This window comes from Rhopilema esculentum, chromosome 10, assembly GCF_057945365.1.
Source record: "Rhopilema esculentum isolate cy_ngs chromosome 10, ASM5794536v1, whole genome shotgun sequence".
Classification (NCBI taxonomy): domain Eukaryota; kingdom Metazoa; phylum Cnidaria; class Scyphozoa; order Rhizostomeae; family Rhizostomatidae; genus Rhopilema; species Rhopilema esculentum.
Window position 1 is genome coordinate 15025167 of NC_142824.1, and position 23628 is coordinate 15048794.

General features: G+C 36.4%; 1 protein-coding gene across 3 annotated transcripts; it reads left to right on the forward strand.

Moving 5' to 3' along the window:
- The first annotated feature begins 445 nt into the window (after positions 1 to 445).
- On the forward strand, positions 446 to 22051 carry LOC135688009 (uncharacterized). 3 transcript variants are annotated; one of them, XM_065204685.2, is made up of 14 exons: positions 447 to 971; positions 1854 to 2019; positions 2630 to 2804; positions 5931 to 5966; positions 8681 to 8811; positions 15133 to 15157; positions 15751 to 16121; positions 16349 to 16449; positions 16755 to 16773; positions 17617 to 17653; positions 18250 to 18328; positions 19271 to 19358; positions 19858 to 19915; positions 20884 to 22051. In XM_065204685.2, exons 1-14 carry the CDS (start codon positions 967 to 969, stop codon positions 20913 to 20915), a joined length of 1323 nt encoding a protein of 440 aa, XP_065060757.1. In that variant the 5' UTR covers positions 447 to 966; the 3' UTR covers positions 20916 to 22051. The 3 variants fall into 3 exon arrangements, with proteins under 3 accessions (XP_065060774.1, XP_065060757.1, XP_065060765.1); XM_065204702.2 differs by lacking the exon at positions 5931 to 5966 and having other exon boundaries at positions 446 to 971; XM_065204693.2 differs by lacking the exons at positions 447 to 971; positions 1854 to 2019; positions 2630 to 2804; positions 5931 to 5966; positions 8681 to 8811 and adding an exon at positions 8862 to 13664.
- Positions 22052 to 23628: the final 1577 nt, after the last annotated feature.

Consider the following 23628-nt stretch of genomic DNA (forward strand, 5'->3'; position numbering starts at 1 on the left):
ACTAAATATATAAAGTAATCTTAATTACAATGATTATTGATAAAATAACGAAAAGAAAAAACAAGCTTAGTCTTGGTTGGTTAATATTTGGGTTTTATTTTTCCTTCTAAATGAGCAGAAGAATGATGATGCTTTGACACCACTGTCCAGGCCATTCCAGACCTTAGCTAGCCACTCTATAAGCAAACTATTTTTGACCAGTAGATGTTTTCTCTAAGGCCAGGTGTCAAGTTCCTCAACTGACGGTCAGTAGCTTCAGGTACAATTTGAAAGGGGTTTCTCAAATAATCAGGGGGCATGCCGGTGTTGTCGATCCCCGGGTTCCAATTCATGATTCCCGACTTCAAAAAATGACGATTCCCACTTCGCTGACAAGCATATTGGTTACCCTCTTTGTGGGTGTGCTTTTATTGCCGTGAAGAAGACTTTTGGGTCCAGGCTCTTTGGGCCTCGGCTTGGCGGAAGCAGCTGAATAGAATAGCCATCATTCATGGGCGTAGAAGGAAATGTCGAAAGCGAACAATAAACAATCATATTGAATTTGCTGGCAATAAATAAAGTTAATTGCGCGAAGAAACCAACCAAGGACTGCAGAAATTACCAAACCGTGCATTTGGGACTCACGAACAAAAGAAAAACCTCTATATCACCACCTTGGCAATTGGCAGTGTGAAGTTAGGCCGCGGCTTAGAAGCATTCAATTGGCACATTGTGTTTACTATAAAGTAATCAAATGATAAAAGTTGTTGCGGTTATAAGGAAGAAAACTTCTTTTTCTCTTTGGACGCAACGTCGTGTAGCTTCAAACTGAAGAAAGCTCGGCTTTTCATATTTTCGTTATTGATGCGGAAAGATTACAGACTCCTAACTAGCCTATTAGTGTGTCTTGGATATCTGAGATATTTGATACTTGACTCTTATCCATCATAGTACAAGGAAAGCTGAAGTTGGATAATCAACATCACAATGGGGTATGTTTATCCTAATGTTGTATTAGCGAGAATACTTTGTTTTTTTGGACACTAGGAAATTTCCCGACACGGAAATAGTGTTTTGGGACGCTGGTTACTTAGGCTGAATAACTGACTGCCCGCATATATAAAGTGTGGGGTTTTCTATCGTTTCCTTTGTGGTAATTGCCTGTGGGTGTCACCAATTATAATTTTAAACTAACTTCTTTTCGTGTGGTTGTACTGAAAAACTGTGGCTAGCTTTTTCCAGCCATTAATGCAGCTTAAAAACAAATGTATCCTTCCAAATTGTTTGAAACACGGAAGATCTTAGTTTTCCTTTTGTATTCTAACATACAATAAGACGCTTATTAATTTGTTTCGCAAACATTCGCCGTCTACCTAAAACATTTGTGCTAAACCTTTTTTTCCCCTTTCATAAGATTTCAATGAAACTGTGTAGGTTAATAACTTTTGTAGCTAGTTGTGCTTTAAATTGAGTCAAAATTAAATCGAAATTGCCAGTACCAGAGGCACTCTTATGAGTGGATTCTATTGACAAAAAAGGAAGCAAACTGTGTAGAATCTCAGAAAATTTGGATAAATTTTCAGTATAGAAGAAGATCTTGCTATTGTAATATTTCCTTACATAAACATGTTTAAATGAGTTTATTTTCAACTTGGTAATTTTTTGTTACAGCTAGTTGCATCATATTTTTGTTATTAGATTGAGACTAAGCACAATGACAAATCTTATCATGTATTTCAACTATAGTCTAGTGCCAGGTTAGTCTAGTGCCTTGAGTTTTTAAATTAGCACTGTACAATTCATCTTGGCAACTTTGCCCTTACATTGAGTGTTTTCTGGGTAACGTGATGTAAATGTTTGCTCAATTTTGACAGTGAAAGATCAGTTTGTCAGGCCAAGGCCTCTGTTATGGTTTATAACAATGATATTAAAAAATGGGAACATGCTGGTGGCTCACAAGGACTTTCAATAGTTCATGTTTATCATAACACAGCTAACAACAACTACAGAATCGTTGGAAGAAAGACAAACACCAATGAGGTTACAATCTTGATTTCATCATTTTTGTTGCTAAAATATATAGTACCAAGAAGAACCATTTATCAAGGAAGACATTGCAAATTTGTTCAGTTACAAATAAACAAATTTTCAACTTTATTCTGATTCAAATTGAACAGGAATTTTCATTCTCTTTATTTAAAAATAATGTTTTCTTGGTTTCCAGGAAATTAATTGTAAAAGCAGACATTCACATTTTTGCATATTTTTCAATGTTTTGCATGAACTTTACATACTAAGTAGCAGAATAAGTAATTGGATGGTTGCAGCAATTTAGGATGATAAATTAAATCAACTTTACAAAGGAGTTATTCCAGTTTTTGACAATAACAGAAATAAAATTATCAAATCGAGCTAATGAAACATCTACTTATTTTATTAAGGGGCCAAACAATCTTTAACTGGTTTATAGTCCTTTTCATATATATGTGACAATATATATATGTATATATATTTTTTCATTACATGTATTTTGAATCATTTAAATTATATTTCAGGCTCCTTCTCCTTTATTTTACATGACAGAATATTTACAAATATTGTTTGACTTTGCTGTGTGAAGCTTTAGTAAAATAGATGTTCTGTATTTTAGGTTGTGATCAATTGTGCAATTGTCAAAAATCTTAAATACAACAAAGCCACTGCCACCTTCCACCAATGGAGAGATCAACGACAAGTCTATGGTTTGAATTTTCAAAGTCCACAGGATGCAGAAAGTTTCTCTGATACTGTATCTACTGCAATCAAGTATATGAATTTACCCCCAGGTATGTAGTTGGAATTTTCAAGTGTTTTTGTTTTGTTAAATGCAGATTTTCTTCAGCTAAAATAGAAGATTTCAGTGTTCAATTTTTTAAGGATATTGTTGGTAATAAAGGAAGAGCATACAAATATGTACTTTTTTTTACTATATAACTGTAGTGTAGACCCAATGATTTCTCTGTTTTGAGAAATGAAAAATTTGAAGATTATATATCAATGACTAATTAACCATGGGGTAGGTGCTTGTTGGCGTTTTAAGCACTTATTACATTTTTTTTTGTATTCCTAGAGAAGCATTATTAAGAGCTTCTCCTGCTAAAACTTGAGAGACATTCTCCTTTTTAAAAGAAAGTCTAACAGAATCAAACCTTCATATTATGAATTTGTCATCTGTTTTTAAGTATTTTGTGCACAAAGAAATATATGGGGCCATTCAAAAAGGACATCCAAGCTGAAGGGGGAGAGGGGGTTTGGGTAACCCAGATAAATTCAGACATAGGGGGGAGAGGGACAGTCAAAGGAGAGGTAACTTCCAGGCCTACTTCTCATAAAAAGAAATTTTAAAGGTAGGCTGCAGTTGGCTAGTATAGGGGAACAACCTGTCAAAGAAAAAAAGTTTACACATGTCTTCTGCAAACCAATGGCAATATCACATCTGAAAGCAGAAGGCTATGAGCAAGTTGATTTGCTGTGTGATTTGTTCTGTCTGTCTGTGCAAAAAAGCATGCAGAAAAAGGTGGCAGCAGATACCAATGCGGTTTTGTGAAATGCCGGTGAAGTTTCACCTCTATAGAGCTGGCTAAAATGCACCTTAAGATAACTGGCCACAAAAGGTTGGCACTGAAGGGTGAAGAGCGGCACATGATGAAGTAGCAAACAAGGAAGATGAAGTAGCAGTTATCTTCTCTTATGGATATTTCCACCTTTATGAAGCGTGACTACTTAAACGAAGAGTGAAACACGACTTTTGCTGCTTGTATCTAATGCTTTCTTTGAATATAACATCATACGAAAAACATACTAGAAAATCAAAAATTGTTCATCAAATCAGTTTCTGGTCGGAGCAAAGAACTGCTTTTTGTATTCTATTTACATATACATGGTTGAAAAGCTTTCAGTATGATATCAGTGGATGTCCTAGGAAGGGGGAGGGGCTCTGGATACGGACAATACTGGAGAAAAGGGGGGCCAAAAATATATGTTTTTGCTGGACATCCTTTGTGAATGACCCCTATGGTATTTCAAATACAAGCAATTGTATTTCAACAGTTGAATTGATTCAAAAGGAAAGGAATTTTCAGTTATGTGCAGGAGCGTCAAAAGGGGGGGTTAGGAGAGGAAAAAATTCTGGGGCCCGTGCTTCGATGGGGCCTGTAATAATGTAATAAGATCAATATACAATGCAGGAAAGCTTCTATTCCAGCTGTCCATATGTCCTTGATTCATGTAAAATGTTTTTGCACATTTTTGAAAAATCCTTAAATAACTTTTCAACAATTGTTACTAAAAAGGGTGTTTTCCTAGTTTTCCAGGAGATTGAAGGGCATGTCTACCGGAAATTTTCTTAAGAGGGCCCAGTTTTGTGAATCATCCCTGGGCCCGAGCTGGATGTCAACGGCCCTGGTTATGTGACACAGTGGAATAAATTTGATATCGAGATTAATATTTTCAAAATTTGTTATATAAATTTGAATTTTGGCTTAGTGACTTTGTGACTTCATGGTATCAGAAACTGCCTTAATGGCCCTTTACAAACAATTTAGTAAATCCTGAAAATTTCATCTAGTTTTTTTGGAAACAATTATTAGATTGCAAATTCTGTATTGAATGAAGGGTAAACTTGCTTAGGGCCATCAGAGATCTTAAATTTCAGCAGAAAAAATTTACATAACTTGTTTAAAGGAATAAAAAATTGCTTCTTAAAGTAAATTGCTTCAACTCAGATTATACATCACCCATGTTGTGTTTTGGATAACACTGCTGCCTCTCACCTCAGTTTGCTGCAACTCAAACTTTGAAACATTCATAGGCGAGTTTACAACATGTTCTCATGCTTGAACAAATTTGACTTTTACTTAAGTCTGATTTCGTGAGACAAACTTTTCTCGCAAGTCAAATTTGTCCCTCAAATTTGAAGTTCGATTTACCCTGGCAGAATTGTTATGTGAATTCACTGCAAATAATGCAAAATAAGATGGCAATTGTTTAAAAATTGCTGTTGTTGGAAAGCTTAAAGTTGCAAAGTTAATTTAATTGAAAGTGTCAGCAAAACAGCAAAACAGCAAACAAGCGATACTGGTTTTGGAAAAATTCTTGCCAATCGTTTATTTCAGACTAATTGTTAGAACGGTAGAACTTTCAAGCCTGGTTTCTTCAATTTGAATTCATATGTTATAATGATAATTTGCTCTGAATCGACTTAAATGGAGCGTGTACAAAGAAATGACGTTGTATAGGTGAAAGTGTTAGAGAGAAAGAATGCGGAATTACGTAGGCCACAAGGAACCAAAACAGTAGTCAGCTGTTTTCCAATGTTGTTCTGATTGGTTTATTTTACAACTTGAACAATTTCACAGCGAAAAAGTAGGAGCAGTTTTTGCTTTCGCTGCGAGCTTGCAGAGGATTTTCTAATCTCTACTTCTGCGCGTATTTTTCACGCATTCACACTGAAAAATTCGCTTCGCACAAAAATTTTTTGTGTGTTTATCAGGCTTAAAGGTGGAAGGTGGCTTTAAAAACTAACTTCTGTGTCGAGTCATGAGGGTTTTTGACTCTGGTTTCTCCAGGATATCAGTCTGTTCGGGTTGGTTTTGGCGATATGTTTGTATCACAAGTTCTTATAGGCTGATGAATATTATGCGGGGTGGAAAACTGTAGTTTGAATTTTTGCACCTTTATTTCCTAAAAAGTTGTAAATCAGGAAAAAGGCAGATTTTTGACAAAATTATTCTATGGAAATCAGAAGGACAATTTAAATTCTTTCAACGTATTATCATTCATTTTTATTGCATTGTTAATTCACTTTTGTTATAAATTTGTTGGTTTTAATTTTCAGTTAAACTTTTGCACCATATATCTATATCTATTTTGAAAATATATTTTTTATAAAGAACATTGATCTCTCATTTTAGACTCTCATTATGCAGTCAACCAGATTGAATCAACGGGTAAAAGCTTTAAAATCATACTCCTCTGTGATTTAGTTTTAAACCAATGATTAGCCAATGATTGATTTTAAAAATCATTTGACATAAATATGATTTAAAGAAAATTACTGTTTACTGGTCTGTCATAAATTGCTTGATTGGCAGAACTGTACAGAACAGAACAGCTCTAAGTTGCTACTACGAATTTCACGCTTAAAGCGATCACCAGGCCACTGTAATTGTGAAATATGTAATTAATATTGATTTACATTGATCAAATCTACAGCAGATAATCTAAATGTGTCTATAAACTTTTTTTTTCTTTAAAGTATTGTTTCTTTAAAATAATATTGTTACTAAATCTCAGTAAGTAAATTAATGTTGAATGTTTTTTGTCAGTGCACTTATTACTTTTCTTAAATTTATTTTGATGCACAAAAATAAGTAAAATAAAAAATTATTGTTTACCAAAAGCAGTTTAAAGCAAATTAAATAACATGTTTATTTATGCATAGTTTACGAAAAGAAAGGTTTAATACAATGGTTTGTAGCTCAACATTTTTCTGTTATTACGTGTCTTTCATAAAACTGTATGGTTTCCTTTGTGACGTGACCTTTGCTTATATGTTGCTTATTTGTTGCAATGTTTCATGGCGTTTCTTATTGTTTGCCGGATCTTAATGTTATGAGGCTCTCAGCAAGATTTGTTAGGAAATAGAATCTGTGCGGACAATTTTTGAAGGAACTAAGCTATTTGTTCTTAATCAATCTTGTTTTTACAGAATCTTGCCCGATGAAATTGCCAGAATTCTGTCTTGCTTTAACCGTGCTTTTTCAGTACTATGCTTCTCGATTTTTTCTTTTCTTATATGAATAATATAGCGCAATTTCTTTGATATGAGATTTTTATATAACAATAGCACTTTTAGGGACTTTTCAGGATTTTCTCGAAAACAAAAGGATTTTGCCAATAACGTACCAGATTTACGTGGAAGGTTACGCCCCTCGTTTTTGCCAGCGGCAGACAGTTAGATGCGGCTTAAAAAGTCCTTCTTTTCTTTTCTGAGAAAAACAACGTGATTTTATGTACAAAGACTTCCTCTTTTATACGATGACGGGGTCCATGATATTGCTATGGAAACGAATCTTTTAACCAGCCCCAACCCAACATTAACTACAAATTTTCGACCAGTGGTTGTTCCTCTTGTTTGGTAGAAATAGGGCACTTTTATCTTCATAGTATCGAGACTTCACAATTGTTAAATATTCGTTGAAAAGCAATTGAAATTAACTTTTATGTTAACCGATTAATTGTCACTGTTGGAAGTAAGCTATTTGTTGACGATAATCCCTCCAACTAAATCGTAGGCTTTTTTCACTTCTCTTGTCCTCTCCTCAATAACAGATAGTCGAATAACTGAATTCCGTAAATCCTTGGGGGCTTATTTATTTTTTATATTTTTGGATGGGGGCCTATTAGAGGGGGGCTTATACGAGGGGGGAGGGACTTATAAAATTATTGTAGACATTAAGAAGACATTATTAAAAGAACTTTTTTTAGTAGGAATTTTTTTATGAGCATTTAATTAATTACTACCAAAAGTATGAATTTGTTGGGGTAATTCAATAGAACGCCATAGGCAACCTCAGATGGCATCAGATGGAGGGTTCCAATTCCAAAATTTACGGCAGCAGTAGGGGCTTATTTGAGGGGGGAGGCTTATTGACGATTTGTAGTTCCATGGTGGGGGCTTATTCGAGGGTGGGGGGAACAATTCGAGGATTTACGGTATTAGAAGGGGAGGGTGGGACATGTTGTCACAGGGGCAAATTGTCACATCCTCTTTTTGGCAATAAAACGGTTCGCTATTGGTCAATTTTGAAGTATCAAATATCAACTGTCAAGTACCAATCAAATATCAATGAAAATGACAAATATCAATCAATAACCAACCGTTTTCTTGCCAAAAAGAGGCTCTGACAACTTGCCCGCGTGACAGCATGCCTCGCCCTCCCCTATTCTGAACAGGCAAAACATTTGTTAGTAAAGTAAGTTTAACTTGTTTCATTTGTTAGTATCAAAATGTATATTTCCAAATGTATGGTCTGTAGGATCTAGTTTTTGTATTTTGTTTGTAAGGTTTGTTGTGATGACATTTTTATATGTGATTTTGTGACTTTATGACAAGTAATCTGGTTCATGTAGTCCATGAAGTTTTATATGTATTAAAAAGCTGTACAGACAATATGACTGCCATAAATGCCATAAATGATAAATTTACTTTTTCTTAACTGAACGCCTAATCTGAACGGGATCGACTAGCTCTCCATTTCTTTGTTATGTCAATTTAACTTTTCCTTTTTTTTATTCTGAACACTTCCGTGAACGAAATTCTTGCTTTACTGCATAACCACTACTACCATTTATGCTCTCAAAATAAACCTACGTAGCGACTGACCAAATGTTCCAGCTCGAAAATATTGTTATTCAATTTTTAGAATGATACATCATAGGAAACGGAGATTTTTGAGGGTGCCAGCAGAAGTACAGGGCGTAGTCCTTGAAAACCACGCCTTTAAAGTGTTGTTGAGAAAACCTACATTTCGCATAATTTCAATTCTAGACCCTTTTAATTCGACCTTCCCTTACCCAGTATATTTTTGTTGATTTTTGACAAAACTATTTTCTGAAACCCCTTAGCGCCGCCACTTAACGAATCAACATTTTCTTTCAGAAGAGGCACCAACTCCAGTTCCAGCACAATCCAATGGAACAGTGGAAACAGACTATCGTCGCTTTACTCAAGATCCGTTCGCTGGACGTATGCAGTCGGCTGGTGATTCCCCCCAACAAGCTCCTCCACAGGTAAGACCAATTCAGGAATTCAGTTATTCTGAATGCGATTGGGCGATAGTTTGGACCAAAGTCTGTAAAGCCCTGGTCAAACGCATCTAGCATTTCACCTAACATGCAGAAAATCAATTTTGGACGAATTGTTGGATGCGTTTACAATTCTGATCTGAACTGAACTGAACTGACTGACTTTATACGAATTAAGATACTTATATACAGAAATCAAATTGCTGACTAAGTATTAATTAGGATGTTGTAATGATGATGCAATGGAAAAGGAAAGATCTAGACTTTTGAAGAAGTAAGCATTAAATAGATGTGTGAACGTTTGTACAATGGTGAAGGGAATGCGATGTGGTAGGTGATGCCGTGAATGACGTAAGTGGATGTCATGGTGATGGCATGATCGATTAGAAGTAGGAATATGGCCTATTTTACAATATTAAAATCACTACAAGCAACTATTCTCAAAGTTATCGAATTAAAATGGAAATTAAAAGCAAAGAACAGAATTGAATAATCTAAAAATTCGTAGTTGAGAAAAGGGCGGTGGATTAAGGCGAACGGAGCACTGACGTGGAGAGTGAGAGAAACAATGTCAATCTAGATTTAGGCACAGGCCTAAAGGGAAGCGAGAGCTATTAAAAGAATAATATAAAAAACGCGAAACCAAGAATTGGATAATGCAGGGGTCCGTCAAACGAAACTTTCAAGAAAAAGGACAGCCGATGTTTTGACATGTTGTTTTGGAAATCAGCTATCATCATTCACTTTCATTTTACATGCCTTTTCACCATCTTTAAACCAGTGCTGTAAACATGTCGTTGCGCAGGCGATGCACGGTGATGGAAATGTTGGATGAAATGTTTGGCGAGAAATATCGACGAATTTTCAAAACTTTACGGCGAAAATGCTGAATGCGTTTGACCGGGGCTTAAGTGTTGCCTTTCTTTGGATTTGCCATCCAAAGCTCGGTTGAATTCTACCCTTTATTGGTCTTTCTGGGATGTATAGTTGCTGAGATAGCATGTTTTGTGTTTGCAAAATGACGGAAGTCGCCTGGTGGAATTTTCGCATTTTGGCCAGTATTCCATTTGGTCGGTAGGTCAGAAAGTCTTGCATTTCTAATTTTGTAATGACACTGTGGAAGTTCAGCTTCTTATACGATGAATGGATTTGGCGTGATTTTTGGAAACGTAAAAGGGCAACTTTTTACACATATTGCGACTTCTCGAGATTAGCCCTACATCATGCAATGAACTAGGAAGGAATATTCAAGAAAATATTCCTATTCCTTTACCTGATGAAGAGTTCTATGCAAAACGATGTAATATCTACCTACTCCATGTAGACTGTTGATTTTTATGTTCTACTTTATCATGCCTTGATTTAGTATATCGTTCAGCCATTTAGACATGGTGTTTGGAATCAAAGCTTCAAATCTACTAACTTTCCTATAACTTAATATCTTTACTTCCTATTCTTGACGTTTCCTTTACTTCCTATTCTTGACATGTGCACCAAGTAAGAATCTATATACAGAACAAGCGTATTATCCAATGACGGTGCGGTATTTCAGTCAAGAGGAAAATTGCATGCGATCACTTATCAAGAGGTTGAGACACATTGCTGGCTGTAAAACATTCACGTGATCACTTTGAAATGTTGCATAATACACTTACCTCAACTTCTCGCTATTTTAGATCACCCTTTCTTCCTTTCCACAATGTTGAATTTCCTTGTGTCTTTAACACCAACATTGACCTTAGCTGTTTGGAAAACTATTCAAACTTTGTATCTCAACCTTCAGGCCAACAGTTGTAAAAATTTATTTGATGACGGTTTTGGCATGGATAACAGACTTTACAAAAACAGCATACGTTAAGATACATGTATACAAACATTCCTCCTTAGTTTCATTTTAGATTTGTATCCTTTTAATAAGGAATATTTTGAAACCTATCATTACAGAAATTGATATTGGTTTGTGAATGACTTTTGCCAGCAGCTTTTTCTTCTAACGTTTATCACTGGATTACCTCAAAAGTGAAGTTTTGTGATCGGGTTTGCATTATCGAACAGCGGGTAATACGTGGTTGTGGTCTCCATAATATTGAATAATTCGCTCTCATAAAACCGCAGTACACGTGCAGATGACCCGCGAGATAATGCACATTTCTTCTCGATAATTGCTGTAGATATTCCCAAATCAAGACTGTATTTTTAATCGGAAAATTGGTGCAGCTAGTGATGACTGACTTGCAGGTTTTGTTTATGATCTCAATTCTGTTTTAACTTTTTTTAATTTTCTTTGTGATTTCAATGAGCGAGGTCAGTTTTAATTACCAGGTTGTTTTACTTATCTCGCTTTGCTCGTCGTTTTATGTTGAGTAATGGTTTGACTGGAAAACATTATTTAAATTAGAGCTCACAGTTTGTTTTGGGATTAGCTAAGGATTTTCCAGCGACTCTTGGCTACATAATATTAATTCAGATTCTTCCTAAATACCAACGCATTTCTAAAAATACAATTTGCACTATCCATCCATTTGTTGCTAAATATTTCATTTTCTTGGAACACATAAGAATACATTTAAATTGAAGTCTGGCTTTATAACTCATCTGAAACGATAAATCTGATAGTGTGGCAGATATGTTATTAATCCAAGGTATAGTGCCTCTGTGATGACTTGGCAGATTTCACGACAAGGCCATTCACAAGCCAATCCTTTGATTCTATTTCTGTATGTGTGAATTATGATAACTTCCTCAACCCCTATGTTAAATTTATGGTTGTTTCAAGAGGACCAAATTGTAAAACAGAACTTTTTTATGCCAGTTTTATTGCAATTCACTGAAAACGGATAATGGCTAGGCGCAGTAGATTTAAGAATAATGGCTAGGCGCAGTAAACCCACTGTTATACCAAAACTGGTTTTAAAACCATTGTTATCTTAAAGCCAGGAAAAAATCTAACCTCAACAAATTATCCCCGGCAGAAGAATACTCGTTTAGAGTTATTCCGATTCAATTTCTGCAGTGCCAGTTTTCAAATGTATTTCAGCTAGATGATATTCAGAGTTTCATAAGAAAGGATTCTTTTGGCAACGTGTATAAACCTCTCTAAAAAATTCTTTTTATTGGTAAAATTCGACAATTCGAAAATTCGCGTTTCGGAGTAATATTACAATTATAAATGTAATAATGACTAGCTGGAACTGGACATTATACGCATCTTAATTTGCATTGTTTATAAGATTCCGTCTGAGAAACCTACCCCAACGATGATTAGAAGCTTTCAAAATATTAGTTCTAAAAACAAAAAGAGAAATCGAAACGGATTAGTCACAAGTTTAATTCTTATAAAAAACGCGTTTAGTCCAACAATTCATGACGAATCACGTGACCCTCAGGTTTCCTCTACCATCGCGAATTCACCGATGCCATCCGCTTCTGTCATCATTCGAAGGCCTCGTTTTGACATTGTTTGGTCTGTCTCGTCTTCGCAATGAGGCAGCTAGGCAAAATCCATTGATTAGTGGGCAAAATCACAATGAAAATGTAGATACATGCAAAAATGCACAGAGAGAGCGAGACTCGATTTTCCTTTTTTCAGTAAAGTTAGTTTTTCTGTAATATTCAACGGCAGTTTTTTTGTAATGTTCCAGTATCAATAAAGGCATGATCAAATAGGCAAATTATTTTGTTTGGTTTTAAGTGCCCTTTTGTGTCCCCAAACCAATATTTAGAACTGTTATACCTATGGCTTTTCATTTTTACTCTTTGAATCTTGGCTTGGTTTCTCTCAGCTAGATTTTAATTAGTCTTACTTTAATTTCTTATTTATGCTCAATAAGTACGCGGCAATTAATTATTGAACATGTGATTGTTAATGTCATCTTCTTCAAGGATTGAATGCTGTCTAGTTTAGAGGTATTTGTACGTAGATTAAACCATACTTGCCAGTGTTGTATTTTCATAGCGGATTTTAATTATTAAACGTGATTGTTAATGTCATCTTCTTCAAGGATTGAATGCTGTCTAGTTTAGAGGTATTTGTACGTAGATGGAACCATACTTGCCAGTGTTGTATTTTCATAGCGGATTGTGCGTTGTTAAACACCGACCATATTGTCTGGTCTTAATATCCAGTGGCTTAGTACTGCTCTCATAAGATCATTAGCCTTTGCTTAAAATCGAGACAAAAGTTGTAATCCAGCTTATCCGTCTCGCGTGTATGTATCACGTTTGATTCTGATAAGAACAAGGCACACTGATCAGATGTATCGCAAAAGTCGATCGCGCGTATTCCAATGGTTTTTTGTATTTGGTATATGAGTTAGTTTATACTGAGTGCTATGGATGAGGTGGATGTGACTGTTCGGCCTGAAGTAGCTATCAGCTCAGGTGAAAGCACAGGTGCTTTGGAGGCCGTCGCATGCGCTAACTGCGAAAATATTTCGGATACTGTCCTCGATGAATCTGCCTCAACTTCGACTTGCAATGAAAATGAAAATTGCCCGTGCCTAAGGGGAGCGAGAACCAGTTGTGACAGGGAAAACTTTGAAAATGCAAAAGTTGCCGACGAAGAATTTCCGCAGGCTACAGAGGAACATGTCCTGAATGAAACAATGTTAAGAGATGAAAATGCACCTGGTGCTGTTGAGGCTAATGAGACCGTATGTCTGCTTTCGACATCTGGTTTTAATGGAGACATTATTGATAATACGAGTGAAGATCGGAGAGATGTTTTGAATACTGGTGATTTGAATAATCAGTTGAGTAGTGCTATGAATTCTGAATGTCATTTATTAGAGCAAGTTTCTCAAAATCCTGATCTGCTCGAGCGTGCTGATTTGGCAGAAGTAAGTTGTCAAAACTTAATCTTTATTATTCCCCGAAAAGTAGTGCATATTTGTTCTGAGAGCTGTTCCTCAAGGCTTGTCGTATGAGGATACTCAAATTGTATGAAGTCAGAATTGGTGTTTGGTGTTTGAAATGGGCATCAGTAGTGCTGATGCTTACCTGAAGCACGAATTACTACGGAATAAAGATAATTTTCTAGGCCCAAACTTTGTCTTTCCTGTTAGTGGCCTAATGGGTTTTAGCACGGTGTTGTTTCTCATTTGAAGTGGAAACTCTAGGCTAGGTCTTTAATTCCAGTGTTTGCCAATAGGCTGTTTCATGAACTTTTAGGACTTCATAGCAAATAGAATTTCTGACACCGGTTTAGAGGTAGTGTGAAGTGTGCCTACCCATTTGTTACAATGTGTAACAGAAGCAGTTCCGCAACAGGGCATTAGTTTTTTTTCAATGTCTGCGATATTCCAAAAAATCCTTAGATATCGGGATAGCTGTAAACAATCCGTAGTTTTATGAAAAAGTAATGGTTCCCTTGATTAAGTTTATCGTAGCGTTTCTTAGTTTTACCACTGAGCCTCCAGTACCATGAATCGATCTCTGAAATCTCTCTTAAATGTGAATTTTTCATTTAAATTTAATAATGATCATATATAACAGAAAACATTTCATAGACCTTTAAACAATGCATTTTGTTATAGTACTTGTTATATATTTCGCTCTATGATTGTGGTTATTGTTTTCGTTGCAATTTTGTTTGTCCAGCACTCTCCAGAGTTCGATATATGTTTCTTTGTGATGAGGTCACAAAATATATTTTTAAATTTTTAAATTTAAACGCATTTTGAAGGGTTCTTTCAGGATTTGTGATTCAAGTTCCGAAACTCAGGAATAATGACATCACCACTTACCCTTGGTATTGAGGTTGACTTGATCTCACAACGTTTTCCTGTTTTGACCAGTTGTTGGTGTTTCAGCGTTTCACTGTATGACGAATGCTTGGTACAAATAGCTTTCAGTATTGTCTCAAATCGCTTCCCCTTTTCTCTACTCCGTTGAACTTCTACAGTGTGTTGGGACTATCGAAAATTGCAGTATTATGGATAAGAATATAATAGGCATATGCGATATTTTGCAATATTTCAGATTTTTCTTTAATGATTATTCTCAAGCGCCAGTTTGATTGCCTTGAACAGCAAACTTGAATGTTCTTAGGCTTTTTCAAACATAAAGGGGACGTACCGACTATGTATATTTACGTATTGTCCTATCAGAACCCTCCAGTCAGAAGTCGAATCACTAAGTACAAGCCGAATTTAAAGTTAAGCTGCTTTTTAGCGCAGATCTGTCTGAGGAATCCGGCAAACTAAAGGCTCCTTTGGTCCAGCTAGCACCCTGTTTCTCGATGATTACTATAATCTTCTCATCTGTGTGATATATCCAAGTATTTCAATTTGTTTTTCTATCTTGCAGAGATCGCCGTATCAAGCACCAGCAGGTAAGATTCCAGTTTACGTCACTTGACCATAATGAGAAACCTGGAAACTTGCATAAGCAAAACTATATTTATGCATTCTTAAAGGCAGTCTGTCCCCTCCGTGATAGGCTAATTCTAACTTACGAGCCTCGCCTTAGAAGAGAGAGTCTTCCTCTGCCTTTTTACTATCCGACCTTAAAATTGTGGGTGAACACGACGACCAAAAAATGCCTAATGTTTATGCTATTTTGGGAACGGTTCCGTTCTTCTTTGGTTTCGCTAAAATGCGAAACACTTTGGTTCCGTTTCTAAATCGTGCTTTTTTTCTCTAGTGTAAACGGTCAGAAATGGAACTTTTTGGTTACGATTGAAAACAAGGCTTAATCTAGGGTTGGGGCGAGGCTTTCTTAAAATGTCAGACGCCACTGCCGCGCATCTGCGAATGCGTCGCGTGAAAGTTCCGTTCTTTTTACTCAAGTGTAAACGGGCTCAAATCTGGCTCCGTATTTTAAAAGTTGATTTTCGTATTTTTTCCATTAAATTTTGTAGATTGAATCTTAAATCTTGCATAATTTTGGAGAAGATCTAACGAGTGAATTCATATTTCTTTACAGCAACTCCTCCGCAGCCTCCACCAGGTCCTCCACCTACCTCTGCTCCACCTGCCCCTGCCCCTCCTCCTGTCCCTGCCGCTCCTCCTGCCCCTCCAGCACCACCTGCACCACCACCTGCTCCAGGTTCTGGACCGCCACCACCGCCAGCTGGTCCACCCCCTTCGGTTGGTGGTCCACCTCCACCACCGGGTCCTCCTCCACCACCAGGGGGTGGCCCACCTCCACCACCACCTCCTCCAGCCATCGGTGCACCTCCTCCACCACCTCCTCCACCTGTAGGGGGTAGTGGCGGATCGTCAGCCGCATCAAGTGGTGGCGGTGGTGGTCTTCTAGACGGAATTGCCAATGTACGACTGAAGAAGCGAAGTGAGGTATTTACTGGCCTGTTTTTTATTTGTCTTTCGGTGTTTTTTCTATTTAAATCTACAATGTTTTACAGATTTGCAGATTTGTTTGTTTTTACATCATAAACAAAAAGCAGCTTATTAACGCCTAGTTAAAGATGTTCCTCATTTTAATACATTGAATACAAACAAATGCATCTTTAGGAGTCGCTAAAGTGCAAGAAAGTGTGCAAAATCCTCTGTTTTTCTTCCAGGTTGATACCCAGCCCAAAGCTGCACCGTCGGCTGGCGGTGGTGGTGGCGGCGGCGGTGGAATGGACATGATGGCCCAGCTGCAGATGAGGTTAAAAGCCAGGTAAGCAAACATTTCGTTGTACTTGAACGAACAACAACACTTGTTGAAGCAGGTGTTCTCTGAATAAGATATCCGTTGGTTATGGTTATATATTGTGGCTAATTATGTTTCCGTGGGTGGTTTTGTGGTGCTGGAATTATAAACCGACCTTTGATCACGTAGGAAATATGCGCAACTTACTTACAATTTTTTTAATCACTAACGAAAATTAAGTACTTATTTTTAAGCTAGCCTACGTTGTTAACCACTAAATCTTGCACCCTTGAAATTTGCTATTTCTATCACACAACCTCTTGTTTTTTTAGGAAACAAATGGAAAGTGGGGTAAGCACGTTAATTGCAATTTAAAACATTGTCAAAAAGAATATTTGAAATTATATTTTTCTGAGTGGTTTGTGGGTGAAGAACTCTAGTATGCATTGCCCATGTGGCCGAATTTTGATGCAGTATTGGTTTAAATAGATGCTTTTCGAGGCATCATTTTGTTACTTTCAAGCTACAATGGTATATCGCCATAAGATTTTGCTTGTGTAACCATATTTTTAAAAGGTATTGAAAGGTTATTTTTCACTCGTTTTTGTTTTTTTCATAACAAATTAATAATGAAACACTACATAATGAAAAACAATAAACTTTACAAAAATGTATTGAATTAACAAACCATCAAACTGCAGTCTTGTTAGAATATTTTTCACACAATTGCAATAGATAGCCTCTTTTAGTTTCATATTTTTCATCAATTTTTTCGGAATGTATAGAATTAACTCATTGGTGAACCAGCACGTCCTCTTGAGTTTGAATATGGCGCGTTCGAAGTATTTCATATTTTTTTGAAACAGGCTTATTAGAATGCAATTCATGTTGTCAAAAACACATCGAAAATGGAGAAGTAAACTCACGAATATCATCTTACGCCGTAAAACTTGAAAATCACCGAAATTTTGTACGACTTACGCAATTAACGTAAAACCTGGCAGTTATGTTATTAACTTGTGCTTTTTTGCGGACTATTGGACGGACTTATTACCCACATTTTGACTCGAATATCGTGTTACGTTAATTTCTGCATTTCAAGGCCTGCCTTGTCTTATCTTTTCTCCTTAATTACATCCCATTTGTGCCAGCAGACCACATATGTGTTGCTGTAATGATTGTTATCCATTTTAGGAAAGCCCCGGTGTTTCAAGTCACAACGGACCCTCGAGTATGTATAAAATGCTTGTTATTCAACGCCTTCAAGCTTGATATATTCAGTTTTTGAGTGCTTGCCTTTTTCTTGCTGTGCTTTGCAAATGCAGAACAGTAAAATTTAACCAAACAACACATTTTTTGCAGCATAGTTTCCTAGTTTCCATAGTCTTCTATGACCAATATCGATACAATTTACCATAAATGAAAGCACATGAAAGCAAAGATGCAAAGGAAATTGATTTCCGTAAAACAATTCGACAGCCTTCGTCTTCTGAAATTAAACATACATTTGCCGTATTTGAACTCTTAAACGATCTGATGCCGCCTCATTCCGTATATTTTCACTTACTCGGATATGTTTTTATCCAAGGTAAATAAAATCAGCATAGGAACCATGTTTCAGCTTGGCTTTTTGTTCTACGTTTCATTGTTATTATTTTTGCAAAACTGCAGCTAAGTTTTCTTTTGTGCTATTCTATTCAAGCCAATAAAGACATGCCTTTTATGGCTTACACATTACTGAGGGTTCGGTTTTCAGTTTATTTCAAAAGCAGAAGTTAACTTTTATAATTCGTTTTAGAAATATGGTTTGGATGTTTTTTTTTTTAGAAATTCCAACATCATCGCCAGCGCCGAATAAGAAGTTCACGAGTGAGCCAGTTAAAAAGGCACCTGCTCCATCAAACAGGTTCGTCAATTTGTCCCTACTCCATGTATCTCCGAGGTTTTGTTTCGACCTACAATTATCAGGGTATTGCCCTTAATTGCACGCAGTAATAGGTCTAGTCGCATACTTCATTTAGAAAGAGTAAATCTGGGACCTTTTAGAAGATTACGGAGATGTAAAGAGGTCCTGACTCAAGATTTGGAGGGGCTGGTTATTGAAAGATGTATTTCACATACCCGATATGTTATTACCAGCTCAAGGCCTTTATTTCTTTGCCAATATTTATAACACATGTTTTGTCAATATGTAAAGTACTAAAAATTGCCGCAAATAAAAAAATTTCATTAGAGTTTAAGTAACTTAGGCTAATATTGAAAGGATAAGAAGTGTACTAGAGGTTTTAGATGACTCCAACATATGTCCAACGAAGTCTCTAAATGCATTACCTCATTTTGAAAGCAACCATGCACTCTTTCTTCTCTGTACTCGGCCGTAAACATCAGTTCTTCTTGACGAATGTGTTTGTCATCAACCATTTTACAAGAATGTCTACGCCTCTTGTTTTTTTCTTCTATTTTTTAAGCTATCGAAAGAATTTCCCCTTTTCTGTAATTTTTTGGAAGAGAGTGTTGTGGTGGCCCCCACTTCTAACTATTGTTGCATAATTGATTGAAAATTTTGGTCTCTGGCCGTCACAAGATCTTCAATCCTTTTCTCAATCTAAATTATCTTCCATTGCTGTTAACTTCTTGAAATGGTCCTCTACCGTTTCTAACATTTAATCCATGAGAATACTTAGTGAAATTTAGAGTCATTGAAGTCAATCTAATTTCTTTCGATCTACTCATTTTTAAACGTACAGTTGTGAAGTTTTTTTTCTGTAGAAATAAATCGTCTTTTGTAGCTAAGTTAGTCACTGCACATATGTTCGCAGGACTTGTAAACACGCATCACTCTTTTTAGGCCATCCGGGGCCCCATCTTTAGCGGGAAGGCAAGAGTCAACTAACGATGATTCTGTTTCCTCCGACCAACTTAAAGCGCTCAAAGCAGTAAGTAACAGATCTACAGCAAATGCTTCTTTATTGTAATTGTTAACCTTAGTAGAAACCATTGCAATATTGAGTTAGAATTATTTTCGTTCACTTCAACGGGCCTTACCAGTTACAAAAATTGGTGTCAAAGATGATTGAACATAACACCAAAGTTTTGCATATTTTGATTGAGGATGAATTTGACTCTGCTGTAAGTATCATGTCTTAAAACTTGGAGCCAGGCCCGCCTCAATTATTTTGGCTACCACCTTAATCTTTTTTCTTTCCATGAATTTCACCAGTGCATATGGTAAATGGTAAAATTCCATAATACTTTGGTAGTACTGGAAGTACGAAGGGTTGACTCCTTTACCAGTGTTGAACAACACAATATAAAACGCATTATATATGTTTTAGTTGGCTTGCCAGTTGAAAACGCTTGAGGCTAGTAGCTTGCGACATATTTGTCTGCGCAAAACTGCTAAATAATTTTGCTCTGCACTTTTTGTTACTTAAGGAAATATTGGAAGCATTCCGAAATGAATTAAGAGAGGCCAAAGAAGAAATCTTGGAAGGTTTGTTTTTTTTAATTGCAATATTTTTTAAACAATAGGTTTACTCTATCCCACAACTCTTCTTTCCTCCCAAGATCTTTTCTTGCTTCCCAGACTCTTGCAACCTGTCTTTATTTAAAAAGTCAACAGGTTTGATTTTTCCTCCCTCTCTGTCATCCCTTTCCCTTGTATTCTCTTTCCCTCTCTATCATCCCTTTCCCTTCCCAAATCAATCCTCCCTTTCCCTTGTAAGAGCTTAGCTATAGGCTTATGAGCTTTTCCCTAACATCACCAACTAAAAGAAAATAAAGTCTTTTTCTTAACTTGCCATATGATTTGGTGCCCCAATACACTGTGCAAATAGTTCATTTCTGCTTCTTATTTAACCCGCAAGCAAAGAGGTAGTTAACTGTCTCTGTTTCAAATATGATTCTTAATAACATGGTAATTTCAAATGAGATATGTATCAGGAAAGTTTAACAATGCTTTGCGAATATTGATTAAAAGTAGATAAAGAGAATTCTGTGCATTTGAAATCCATATAAAACGCATTTTAGGTTTATTGTCTGGGGGTGAAGAAGAGACCCAAAAATTGGGCAATTATCGTTACATCGGCTCTTATTGCGTTCTTCTTCGTCATATCCCAATATAAGCTCAATGCGAAAATGACTTCAGCCGAAGTTGGCTGACAGTTAACAGCTTTAATATTCGACTAATTCAAATTCAAATTTATTTTTGTATGGTTTTGACTCTAAGTATTTGCCGATTTTTACTTAATATGTTGCCTCAAGATTACTACTAAATTAAGAATGCCTCAACCATTGTTTTGTGCCTTGAAAAGGGTGCCTGCGGGGCAAAAGCCCCGACGAGGCCCAGCCCATTGCCACACTAGCCGTGTGGCCTAAATTCCTCAACCTTCAGCACTAATTTTGGGGCCAATTTTTCTTTCTGTAACATAACTTGTTACTTTTTTATTTTGATGTTTTTAGCCCTCAAGAACGAAATCTCCAAGTTATCCTGATTCGTGAACTGGTAACCAATATCTGTTTAATCGGAAGACAGATCGATAGTTAAACCAAATTCGCTGATTGACTTTTATCCAAGTCGAAACATTTTGGATAGATTTGTTGAAGGAAAATTTTTGTACTGTGTAGATAACGATAATCGGAGGATTTTCTGTATCGTTTTTTCATATTAATTCTCCATCAAGTTAAGTGCCAAGCTATTTTCATTCGATAATACAAGGTAATTCAACTATATGTCTAAGCGTTTTGCACTATGGGTTTTGATTTAAAGAGGAACTAGATCACTGTGTCATGAATTTATGACCGTAATGGAAGAATAAGGACAGGTCTAGCTAGCTCAGTGTCATTAGCATTGTGACGGCCACCACCGTAGAGTTAGTTATGAAATAAGGGGGGGTTATCACCATGCAACAAGCAGCTTCTCGTCAGATCTTCAGCATGTGGAATAAAGAAAATGAAATTTTCTACATTATTTCCAGAGCTGATTTAAATATTTGTGTCTTTAAATCACCCAGCTTGATTTCATCTGAGTTGGCGAAAGTAATGATAGGAAATACATCCATGAAATAAAAGTCCATCGGCCTGTGCTTTTAAAGAATGTAATTCAGAAACAGAGAAAGGAAACTGAAACTACTTATATTGGTTTTTATAACCAAATATAATGAAGCAAACCCGAATGTATCAGAGATCTGAGTGTGAATGCAATGATCCGACTCGAGGAATATTTTATGCCTGTTGTCGTCTGTGAAGATAATGACTGTGAAATTTATATAAACTATGGACATATAACTATGGACATATAATGCTTAGTTCTAGAATCTTATTGGTTTGCTCCTTATTTCTGTACGTAAATATTTGTCTGTTTTAGATTTCGTTTCAATTTTAATGCACGTATTTAACTTTGTGTGAGCAGGCTCTGTTTCCGTGCACCTGAGCGTTTAGATAATGGTGATTTTTAATTCAAAGATCTCGATTTTTTCTGACTAAGATTTCTGTCCGCTTAGAATAATTAGAACTGTTGATTTTTGAATAAAATCTTTGACATTCAGTTAATGCATGATATAATGCATCAGTTAATGTAGAGATAAAAGTGAAAATTGGTGCCCCATTAATCGCATCAATTCTTAGCAAACTTTCCTTGTTCTTCTATTTCCTGCTCTTCTTAACAAACTTTTCCTGGAATGTTCCCTAAAAAGTCCAGTGGCGTAGTCTCGGAATTTTGGTAAGTGTAACACAGATTTCAAAATACCTTTTTTCTTAAGAAATATGAACATTATACCATACAAATATTGAAAAACAAGCATTATTTCTGTATTTGTTCAAGTGAAATTATCAACGATTGAACTTCTGAACTATGAATGCCCAACTCACAAATGCATGTCAAGACTGTAAAAACCTCTTTTTACTTTCGCCACTTTCATACTCAATTGAACCTTGGGTGAGACAAGTATTGAATGTCCAGTTAATTTAGCTGTGATTATAATAATACTTCAGAATCTAAACATCATCATTCGTTTGAGTAGGTAGTATAAAGTTAACCCTCTACTACACCACTGGGCAGGTCTTGTGAGATCTACATGTGATCTTCTAGATCACGTTGCGCATGTTCAGTCCATTGATCTTGAATCCTTTGGTGAGAGCATTGTAATCTCCCTCGACATCTCGAATGCCTTCGATTGTCTGCTCCCCATGTATGGCCTGCAAAAACCTTCATAAATCAGATTGACAGCTTTCTCGCTTATAAGTCCATAGCCATTAGAGTTGACGGCTGTCCCTCAAGTCCCCCCTTGACAAAATCCAGTGTAAAGCTATTCACCTTGTCCAGTGCCGTCGGAACCGGGGAGCAGTTAACAATTCTAATATTCTGGAGCATTTAGATAGCAAATTTATGCCAGAAGGGTCTAAAACCCCTAGCTTCTTTCTTACACGCGGGATGTTACTGTATTCACAATTGTTCTTTTTCAGTCGTGCTGATTCTATCAGCAATCGTGTCTCATTTCTGCCCACAGTCTATCAACTTTCTGCCCACAGGGCCTCCGACGAAAGGGGCTGGAAGGCCATGGCATCATTTTTTGAAAAAATAGAGCTTTTTCAATATCTTTTAATATGGATGATAAATTTTCCATTGTCAAGCACCAACCCCCCCCCCCCCCCCCCCACCTCCCCATATTCTTCTTTAACCGCCTAATCCTAATCCAATTTTAGTATTTTTGAGACTAAAAAGTGTCCGTGAATGTGGCAACGAAAACATTCATTTTCTTTTACGCTCAATTGACGCGACGCAACAATCTGATTTGAAAAAATGAAAGCGAAAAACCTAATTACACTGTGGTTTCAAGTGCATACAAAGAAAACTTATATCAGCTTTTTGACGCTGTAAATAAATTTTGCAAGGAATGCGAATCACGCCTGAAAATATTTGGTTTTTTTAGAAACAAAGATTTCCAAAAACCGTTTTATTGTTCGACTTCCAGACCAAAATAGACCTATTGCTATTATATAACATGTTTTTGGTTCCATTTTAGCTAGTTTTCGATTGAAAGTGATAACGAAGGGCCCATTTTTGGGTTGCCCCCTCAATTCGTAAGACCTTCCTAAGGCCTTGTGTCAGCAACAGCAACTATAAACTATCATTTTTACATTTTACAAAGTCTCTACAACTATCATTTTTACAATTTTTGATAAAACCCAACAGGATTTTCTTTTAGA

What these genes read in the sequence shown, in the direction of transcription:
- LOC135688009 (XM_065204685.2), top strand. An exon ending in AAGTCACAACGGACCCTCGA is followed by an intron (nt 17,654 to 18,249) that starts GTATGTATAAAA and finishes TTTTTTTTTTAG; the next exon opens with AAATTCCAACATCATCGCCA. An exon ending in AACTTAAAGCGCTCAAAGCA is followed by an intron (nt 19,359 to 19,857) that starts GTAAGTAACAGA and finishes TTGTTACTTAAG; the next exon opens with GAAATATTGGAAGCATTCCG.